The sequence below is a fragment of the Canis aureus genome, chromosome 19 (genome assembly GCF_053574225.1).
Source record: "Canis aureus isolate CA01 chromosome 19, VMU_Caureus_v.1.0, whole genome shotgun sequence".
NCBI lineage: Eukaryota > Metazoa > Chordata > Mammalia > Carnivora > Canidae > Canis > Canis aureus.
Genome location: NC_135629.1, coordinates 32,972,207 through 32,983,030, shown reverse-complemented (window position 1 = coordinate 32,983,030; position 10,824 = coordinate 32,972,207). Strand labels below are relative to the sequence as shown.

Sequence of the window (10,824 nt, the reverse complement as noted above, 5' to 3'; positions counted from 1 at the left end):
GGGAGAAGCAGGCTCCATGCTGGGAGCCTGACGTGGGACTCGATCCCAGGACCCCAGGATCGTGCCCTGGGCCAAAGGCAGGCGCTAAACCGTTGAGCCACCCAGGGATTCCCCCTCCCCCCTTTTTTTATTACCACTATTAAAATACTGATTCTACTATACTGCCTTATGACATTTTTAAAGGTGTATGGGACTGTTCTATCAACGTTTCCACTTTGTCTTTCCAACTCAGCCATAACATCCCCAAGGACAGAAGTGAAGAAAACAGACTGAATCAAAACACTGGGCTCTACTCTGGGCTCTACCACTGACCAGATGTGATGGCTTGGGCCCAGGATAGTTTAGTTTCTTCACCTGAAAGACTTTGACCTGATCCAGGTCCTCTGCTGGTCTATAGTGAGGAGGATGGGCCATATATAAAAGTGCTTTAACTGTAGAAACATATGGGGAAAATATAAGCTGCTGAAGCATCTGCAGTGCCTACCACGGCCCTCAGACACAGGGAGGAGAAAACATCTTTTCTGTTCATTCATTTAACAAATACTGAGCCTTCTCTATGTGCCATGGCCTGAGTTAGAAGCTATGGATGCTGTCAGACACCCAGAATTGAAAGTAAAATTATTCCTTTTTGCTTTCATTGTATGTTTATATATATATTATCCCACAATTAACATACATTATTTGAAGGTAAGAAAGACAATTTAAGAAAAGACAATGCCCTCAGATTTAAAACACTATTTCACAATGGGGCCCTGAATATTTCTTTCTTTTTCTTCTTTTTTTAAAATATTTCTTTAGTTTACTTTTAAGTAACCTCTACACCCAATGTGGAGCTTGGAGTTACAACCTCAAGATTAAGAGTCGCATGCTCTACCAACTGAGCCAACCAAGTACTTCTGAATGGGCTCTCAAGATTTCTCATGGAGAGTGTTCTCATGCTGGCTCTAGTTTTCCCAGGCAAGGCTGGGCTTTGTTAGAAAGGCTTTGTCTGACCTTTATTAAGGCAATAAACAAATACCCAATGTCTCGGACTCACAGGTGGCAGGCAGGAGTTCCAAGTGGTTGTATCATCACTGCTGGTACTGATGCTGACGTTACAGTTGTCCACCTGGGATGCACTCAGGCCGTGGGAAGCCCCTGTGTCCTCCAGTTCTTCATTCTGTTGCCGACGCAGGCTTGCCAGCATTTGCAACTCAGATTCACTCATCTGGCTGGGCTGATAGTTTCTCCAATCATATTCCTGATCAAAACAGAAGAAAGTGACATAGTACAGGGTCACTTGATCGTTCTTAATAGACAACCAACAAATGTTACTCTAGAGCCTTCACCCATTCAGTGGCTCTCCACTGACCGAGGCCCAGACCCCAATGTGCCCTTATACAATGCCTGCCTCACCTGACTCACCTAGTCTTTTTGCTTCTGGCATATCAGCCACACTGTCACTCAGTAAGGTCCTGAAGAACATCAAGGTCATGTCTGCCTTAGTGCCTGAGCAAATGCTAGCCCGCTAGCCCATGTGTCCCACATGCTGGCTAATGCCTAGGGACCTTTTAGGTCCCAAATTATGTCATCTCTCTGGGAAGCCTTTCTTGACAATCACAAACTGGGTGGCCCCTCCACTAAGTGCTCTCAGAAGGTGTTCATAAATCAGAAGGTGTTCATTTTTCGTATTTATCACAATTGGAGTTATGTAATGGTTTTTGGCATTCATAGGTAGTCTACAAGCTCTACAAAGGCAAACACAACGACTGCATTATACTCACTGTATTTCCCATGTCTGGTACTTGACCAGTAGTTGATGAAACAAAAATTCAAAAGGTTCTCTTTTTTTAAAAAAGAAAAATTACTTTCCATATAAAAGTCCAGTTTATAAGAATACTGATGAATTTCATCACTGTGAACATTATGACCAAACACATTCAAGTTATAGTAAGATTGAGAATGACTAATGCTGATAAAAGCCATCAAATAAAATCTAATCTTAAAATGGGAACATGTAAGTTTTGAAAGCCAGAAAGACCTCACAGCTATTATAAACACTTATGCTGATATGGACTTTACTATACATGTAGTCTGTCAGGCATTTTTCCCCCAAGAATACTACTACAAATATTTAGAGGGTAACATAAATATTCTTTCAATGTACAGGGAAGAAATTGTCATATAGAATTTTTAAAGCCTTTTCTTTCTCTGTGGTCTAAACCAAATTTGACAGCAAAGGTTAATTTCAACATCACTAAAGTTAGCAAGCATCACATCTGAGTATTGATTTACATCTAGGACTGCCATATAACTTAAAAACAACCTTGAAATTTTCTTATCCATCTGCAAACATTGGTTATGCTCAAAAAGGTTTGTTTCTTTTTTTTAAGATTTTATTTATTTATGAGAGAGAGACAGAGAGACAGAGATAGTGACAGAGATATCAAGAGAACACGAGCGGGGAGGAAATGGAGAAGCAGGCTCTCCGCTGAGCAGGGAGCTCAACATGGGGTGGACTGAGCCACTCAGGTGCCCCTCAAAAAAGGTTTGTTTCATAGGGCACTTGGGTGGCTCATTCAATTAAGCATCTGGCTCTTGATTTTGGGTCAGGTCATGATCTCAGGGTCATGGGATTGAGCACTGCATTGGGCTCCACATTGGGCATGGAGTCTGCTTGGGATTCTCTCTCTTCCTCCTCAACCCCCACATTCTTCTCTTAAATAAGGGTTTTGTTTCATGACACACTAGAATATTTTAGATACTCAAATCTTTACACTTACTTTCTCGGAGGACCCTTTGATACAGCTGCTGCCTTCTCTTCTTTCCTGCCTCATAGGGATGTAAAAAGTTAAGAAAATATTAATTAAAAAAAAGTCCTGGTGTTCTTATGAAGTTTTAAATAAAGACTATCATTATCATAATTTGGAGTTTATGAAAGCTTGTGATCTAATAATGTGATGTAGAGATTTTCTGGAAAGTTGCTAGTGGAAACTCATTTAAAATTTTAAAACTCATGGCTCCAGTGGCCTGGCACCCTCAGAGGCTATGCAATCTCTAATAGGAGATTTCAGGAGTATTTAATATGTTTTGAGAGTTCCTGGGACAAAAGAGATATCACAAGAAGAACAAAATTTATATTCTAATGAAAGACACTTAAAAGAAAAACATAAATTCATTAATTTACTCTACAAATACTGAGACCCTATTATGGGCTAGGAACTGTAGATGCTAAGTCTGCTCAGAACTCTGAATTTTCATGAATTTATTTCCTACAATAGTAAAATGTATTCTGACAACATGTTGGAAGAGGCAGGCAAAAATGAGCCGAGAGAAAGAACTGACTTTCTTCAGGGTCTGGTGGCAGAGACAGGTAATTAACTTAGTCCCCTGATACATTCTTGATTTGTAATCTTTTAAACCATTTCAAAATCACTGGAAAGGCTAAATCACTTAATATTATATAGTTTTTAAAAGAACGTTTGTAAGAACGTCTTCACATGAAAGGGGACTCTAGCACAAGATGGCATCTAACTAAACTATACAGCTCAGGAAAGGCAAGTGCCTTATCTAATTCTATCTCCAAAAGGCCCAAAATGTTACATACAACCCAATTTTGTCTCAAAATATCCTTATAGGAAAGAAAGGAGACATTATCAGTTGGATTTGTTTTAGGAAGGAGGTAATGGGCTCAAGGCTATACAATTCAGCTGTGCTCAGATTCCCAGGCGAGTCCTTCCCTCATGAAGCCAGTTGAGCTACTCATTTTCTTTGATCTTCAGACATTTTTAGAAGCCTAATACAGTGAAGTCACAAAGACAAGTGAGATGTGGCTCCTGCTTTCACAGGCTTTACAATCTAGTAGGACAATCAAGAAATAGAAAGAAAGGAGCATAAAATAAGGTAGCATGGGGGTGCCTGGGTGGCTCAGTTGGTTAAGTGTCCGACTCTTAATCTCAGCTCAGGTCTTGATCTCAGGGTTGTGAGTTCAAATCCTGCACTGGGTTCCATGTTGGGCGTAGAGTCTATTTAAAAAAAAAAAAGTAGTACATATTTGGGTATAGTACTAGTTAATCATGCAGTGTCTTGATCATGATTAAAAGGAAAGGAAAACTGATAATTCCAGCAAAATGATAAAACACAACAAACAAAAGTAACCTTATAACTTGATGCCCTTCGCCTCTCAAACTCTCAAGATATTAAGGCAGAATAGCTTAATCCATCAAACATGTGCCTATAGAATGTTGTGAGCCCCAGATAAGAACTGGTTTTACTAAGTTCTAAGGCTAAGTTCACAATGGTGGTGTAGAGTCAAAATGAGACACGGGCATGAGTTAGTAAGATCAGGTGAAGAAACTCATTCCATTCTATATGGATGGGAGAGTAATAAAACTGGGAGGAAATTAGGCTGTTATTCTCATTCTGGAACCTAGAAAATCTCTGAGACTCTCTTTCTGAATCAGATTTGCATTGTGACAGTGGCTGACATTCCAGCATAGGGGACATCATGCAAAAAAACCTCTTCATAGAAGTCTACCATACTAACCCTGACTCTTTGTATTCTTTTAAGTTACACCAAGATACAGAAACTGCTACTACAAAGGGGATGGTGGCTGTTAGACCAGAACATAATGTGAAAGGCATGTGAGAAAAGGGAGATAAACCATAGTCTGGCATTTCAGAAAAGAGAGAGGTCACCTCTTGTAGCATCAGTCAAGCCTCCTGGAGGAGACGGTCTCTAAGCTGGACCTCAAAGGATAAGAAGGGTGATATGGCAACACATTTTTAAAGTTTTTTTTAAAGATTTTATTTATTCATGAGAGACACAGGCAGAGGGAGAAGCAGGCTCCATGCAGGGAGCCCGACGTGAGACTCGATCCCAGGTCTCCAGGATCATGCTCTGGGCTGAAGGCAGATGCTCAACCTCTGAGCCACCAAGGGATCCCTCATATTCTTTTTTTTAAGGCATTTTTAAAAAGATTTTATTTATTCATGAAAGACACACACACACACACAGAGAGAGAGAGAGAGAGAGAGAGAGAGAGAGAGGCAGAGGGAGAAGCAGGCTCCATGCAGGGAGCCCGAGGCGGGACTTCATCATGGGACCCCAAGATCATGCCCTGAGTCAAAGGCAGACACTCAACTGCTGAGCCACCTAGGCATCCAATGGCTGCATATTTTAACCATCAGAACATGGGACAAGCTAGCAGTATGGAGCTTATATTCATAGAAAGCATTAAGTACAATAGAAATACTTATACATACTGTTTCAGAAATGAAATCAGCAATAGAGTTCCAAAATAACAAGGATGAAAATACCTAGAATTTCATCTATAGCTTTTGGCTTCCACTTCCCTGGCCAAGTCTTATTAAAAGCCTATGATTCTGTCAAAAGATATATTCTTATTGCATCATATGATATCTCTATTTTTTATTTTTTGAGTAACCTCTATACTGATCTCTACCCAAAGAAAACAAAAATATTAATTTGAAAAGATATATGTGCCCCTATGTTTATTGCAGTATTATTTACAATAGCCAAGATATGGAAGCAGTCCAAGTGTCCATCGACAGATGAATGGATAAAGATGTGGTGTATACACACACACACACACACACACCACACACACACACACACAAATATTAGCCATAAAGAAGAATGAAATCTTGCCATTTGCAACAACATGGATATATCTAGAGGGTATTAATAATGCTAAGCGAAATAAGTCAGACAAAGACAAATACCATATGACTTCACTTAAATGTGGAATCTGAAAAAGAAAACAAATGAACAAACAAGCAGATTATTTAATTATTATTAATTGCTGCCACTTTACTCTGGACCTACTTAGTAGGGGCAAAGAAGGCATTTTCTAAAGCTGGGGAGTCAGTTTCAATGCTAGTTTCAAATTTGTATTATTAAGAGTTTTGAATCCGTAATTAGAAAGTTTTGGAAGTTTTTTAAACTCCAACACAATAGCAAGAAAAGTAGCAGAAGTCCATTTTCCAATGCTAATTTTAAACCTCAACTGGCATTTTAATATGAAGACTAATCTCCTCTCTATTGCTGTTTGCAGATAGTGTTTAATTTCTACATTGACATTTTAAATACAAGCTGATGGTAAATTAGTATTGCAGGGTATCTCTTCACCAACTAGTACCCCTTGAAGATTTGTTTCAAATTTCTAAGCATGTATCTCACAGGAGAGTTGGCCCTCATTCACTGGTGACACAGGCCCACAGAAGATAAGAAAGAAGACAGAAATTTCAGGCATGAGTCTCAAGTGACACATGATTGAGCAAATAACTCATTCGCAATGTATGGTAGATTTCAGCATATCTCTTCACAATGCAGAGAGGTAAATCGTATGAAGACCAAGCTGCTGTACTTTTTCAAGTACAACTTGAAAAACTCTGCTACATTAAAGGGATGCTATGTCAACCTAACAGCAGAAATCAGGAGGCACACTATACGAAAGAAACAACTGGTCAGAATCTAGACTGCATTTTACATCAACGGTATTCGTGTTCACCTAGTATTACTTAACCAGACCCAATGCCACCTCTGAAATGTCTGTCACAAACATTTTGGCTTGTAACCTGGAGACACTTCACAACTCCTGACTCAATTCACACTTCATCATCTATGTATACTAACCCCTTAAGAATGTCTCAGTAGAGAATTCTTGAGTAATTTAAATCCAATAGTAGCAAAAGTCCTTGCAAAGAGGTAGCTTTCTATCTCACAGATATAGCTCTCTTTTTGAGGAGGAAGACCATGAAAGTATTTTTTAAAAAAGATTCTTATTTTGATGTGCCGTATTTGTTTACCCTTTTCAATAATGGCTTCCACACAACATACTTCCGTACGTTTTGTCTCAGTAGTCAGCCTGCTAATTTTCAGAAAGAATTCTCCGACAACCACAGCTCAATTCTTATAAACCTTAAAGGGATTTGATAAACAATTTGTAATTTCCCAGCATCTATCTACCGAGTTCAGGGTACTTCTTGAGTTTAACAATCAACTACAGACGAAAGGAATCTAGTAAAACCAAATGGAACAGGTTTTATATTACATTCAAGGATATGCCATCTCTAAGATGACTGTAGCCTTGTATATGGGATAAGCACAGTAGTCATTCAATACATGGTAGTTTAAAATATTATTTAAGGAACCAAGAGGAAAACAATTACTGAACCTGCTTATAGAAATGGAAATAGCAGAGGTAAGCCAACTGACGTTTCTGGAGTGGGAAGATAACTTTAAGTTCAGATTGTTTTAGAATGTAGAATAGTTTGGTTGTAATACAGTAATGACAGATATACTAACAACTGTGCATCCTTCTGCATATTAAAATACTGTGGGGCAGCCCCGGTGGTGCAGTGGTTTAGCGCCACCTGCAGCCCGGGGTGTGATCCTGGAGACCCAGGATCGAGTCCCACGTCGGGCTCCCTGCATGGAGCCTGCTTCTCCCTCTGCCTGTGTCTCTGCCTCTCTCTCTCTCTCTCTCTCTCTCTGAATAAATAAATCTTTAAAAAAAAAAATAAAATAAAATACTGTGAAGTGGGGTGCCTGGGTGGCTCAGGTTAAGTATCTGCCTTTGGCTCAGGTCATGATCTCAGGGTCCTGTGATTGAGTCTTGCAATGGGCTCCCTGCTCAAGGGGGATCTGTTTCTCCTTCTCCTTCTGCTCCCCCCACCCCAGCTTGTGGGAGCTCTCTCTCTCTCTCTCTCAAATAAATAGATAAAAATAACGTGAAGCTTAAAGTGGCAATGGAAGTTAAATTGCCACATGATCATAGGATTTTTTAAAAAAGATTTATTTATTTATTTATTTATTTATTTATTTATTTATTTATTTATTTATGATAGACCTAGAAAGAGAGAGAGAGAGAGAAGAGAGAGAGGCAGAGACACGGGAGGAGGGAGAATCAGGCTTCATGCTGGGAGCCCGACATGGGACTCGATCCCGGGACTCCAGGATCATGCCCTGGGCCAAAGGCAGGTGCCAAACCGCTGAGCCACCCAGGGATCCCTGATCAGGATTTTTTATTTTGAGAGGCAGAGATGGTGCACACGTCCGTGAGTGAGTTTGGGGTGGAGGGGTGGGGGGTGGGAAGGGCAAAGGGAGAGGGAGAGAGAGAATCTCAAGCAGGCTCCACACTGAGGCTTGCTTTCAAGACCCTGAGACCACAACCCCAGTCAAAATCAAGAGTCAGACGCCTAACCAACTGAGCCACCCAGGTGCCCTGATCCCAGAACTTTTTCAGTGACCTTTAATGGGGTCGTGGACTAGGGTAGAAGGTGAACCAACTTTTCTGGCCAAACTCTCTTGAGTTTGACACTCCGCTTTGTCACTTACTAGATGTGAACTATCTAAAGCCTCCCTGCTTCCTGGTCTGTCAAACAGAAATAAGTGAGGCCTCTTATGAGGACCGGACATGGATACTGGATGGAAAGCACTGGGCACCTTGTAGAGGACTTGGCATGTGGCAAGTGCCCTAAATTCTTAAAGTCACAAACAAGGTTCTTGAATCAAAGACCCCGATCTCAATGGGTCAGCAAATATTGTCTGCCTAAGGCCTCTTCCATAAAATAGGAAAATGGCAAGTATGATTTGCTCCTTTAAAATTAGGAAAACCATTGTATATACAGACGAATACCCACCATTTGTTCTGACATGGATGGAACTGGAGGATATTATACTGAGTGAAGTAAGTCAATTGGAGGACAATCATTATATGGTTTCACTCATATGGGGAATATAAAAAATTATGAAAGGGATTATAGGGGAAAGGAGAATGAGTGGGAAGAATCAGAGAGGGTGACAAAACAGGAGAGACTCCTAACTCTGGGAAACGAACAAGGGGTGGTGGAAAGGGAGGTGGGTGGGGGGATGGAGTGACTGGGTGATGGGCACTGAGGGGGGCACTTGACAGGATGAGCACTGGATGTTCTACTATTTTGGCAAATTGAACTCCAATAAAAAAATATACAAAAAAATAAAATAAAATTAGGAAAACCAAGACATCAAAGCGATGGATTTCTGCAATAAACATTTGACTAGTAGGATGCTAACCTTTAAAATACTGGAGAACCGACGGTAAGAAGTTATAGTGTGTTAGCTAAACAACTAATCTGTTTCAATTGCTTCATACTTCTGATAGTCTCAGTTTTTTGTCAAGTCTTTCTACGTACAATTTCTGAAACTTCTGAGAATCTGAAACTGCTCCTTTTCATTAGAGGAACTGGCACATTGTTTGGAGATATGAAAATGTCCTAATGACTTTTGCAGTTCCATATCATCATCCAAATTTGGACCGTAATTCCATTTTTAAATATTTTAAGATACTTCTACTCTGGACCATTTTGCTTTGGTCAATAACTAAATTAGACACTAGATGCAAAGAGTTTGTTTTACTCAAAGGAGTAAGTTTGGACTGAAAACAAAATTGAAGCAAATTCCACCTGGAAAATTTCTTTTTTTTTTTTTAATTTTTTTTTTTATTTATTTATGATAGTCACAGAGAAAGAGAGAGAGGCAGAGACACAGGCAGAGAGAGAAGCAGGCTCCATGCACCGGGAGCCCGATGTGGGATTCGATCCCGGGTCTCCAGGATCGCGCCCTGGGCCAAAGGCAGGCGCCAAACCGCTGCGCCACCCAGGGATCCCCCCACCTGGAAAATTTCTATGCTTAATGCAAATCCTTTTACTGGTAGCACCAACGTTATTTAATCACCAAACTCTGTAGCTCCAGCGATATCCCCAGCAGTGCACTGACAGATAAAATTCAGATAATGACTCTGGTTTTTTTTTTTTTTTCCAGAGGCAAGGAAAGAGTATAGTTTTGACAAAACATGAAATCACAAACTCTTCCCCAAAGGCAACTCATTGGTAGGAGTGTCCAATGTAATAAATGACACATTCTCTCCATGGTTAACACTATGGTTTATAGTGTTAAGTGCTACTAGTCTTTCTGTGTTTCATTCACCCCATCAGCCATGAAGGGGTGATCTATAATTTAGCTCTGGGAATAAGGCAGACACACAGAGGGTACTCTCTGGGGAATGACTGGAGAAACACCAGGTCCTGCTTCTAAATATTTTTCTCTCTTCAGTGAACATTGAGAAAATACCAACACGCTACCTGACCATTAATTCATTCTTATGTCAGCATTTGATTCAATTATTAACAGAGGGCAAGAAATGCATATAGCTATCACTTATTGAACAATACCAATAATTAGCTTCTGGAATTTTATTGAATTTGAAAAAGTTTGCTTTAGAATGCTAGGCACACTGGTTTGTATTTCTAACTACTCAGACATGAGTAGAAGAAAATAACTTGTTGGATTATGAACCTATTTCATTTAATACTCATTATGACCCTATGGAATAAGTTTTATTATTTTCTCCAAGGTGATAGATGAGTTAACTGAGGTTCAAGGAAGTTAAGAAATGTGTCCAAGGTCACGTAAGTAAAGAGAAGCAAAGCCAAAATTAAAATCCAGGTCTGTCTGATTTGAGTTGGTGCTCTGAGCCATGGTGTCCACTGCTCTTGACCTCTCAGAAGAATGAAAATGTAGATAGACATGATCTTTTGGGAAGGTCCTGAAGGTAGCAAAGGTGAAGGCCATCTATCAGGTGGCCCAGGAAAGCATGAGGCCAGTGAGCACTTGTAGTAGTAGTCTTGGAATGAGGGAGAGTCACTGGGTGAACTTGCATAGTTGGGCCAGGATGATTGACATATGTATAGCACACAGGGCAACCTAACCCCCAAACAGGTGTTTTGCAACAATGGAATACTGTTGTAATCGAAGGAAGTCAGGGGTCAGAAAGACATTTA

The 10,824-nt window shown here is 40.1% G+C and overlaps 1 protein-coding gene across 26 annotated transcripts in view; it reads right to left on the bottom strand.

Annotated features, from left to right (window-relative positions):
• Nucleotides 1-10,824, bottom strand: part of CFAP20DC (CFAP20 domain containing) — a 261,970-nt gene that overhangs the window by 66,476 nt on the left and 184,670 nt on the right. For 22 of the 26 annotated variants that reach the window (XR_013357811.1, XR_013357810.1, XM_077858281.1 and 19 more), the window contains 2 exons: nt 2,763-2,807; nt 1,037-1,240 (listed from right to left, as the gene is read on the bottom strand). Coding sequence is in view for 24 of the 26 variants with exons in the window: in XM_077858281.1 (XP_077714407.1) it covers nt 1,037-1,240; nt 2,763-2,807 (249 nt within the window). In the remaining 2 variants the exon portion in view is untranslated. Of the gene's footprint in view, nt 1-1,036; nt 1,241-2,762; nt 2,812-10,824 lie in introns of those variants that run through there. The other 4 variants (XM_077858284.1, XM_077858285.1, XM_077858297.1 and 1 more) reach the window with 2 other exon arrangements.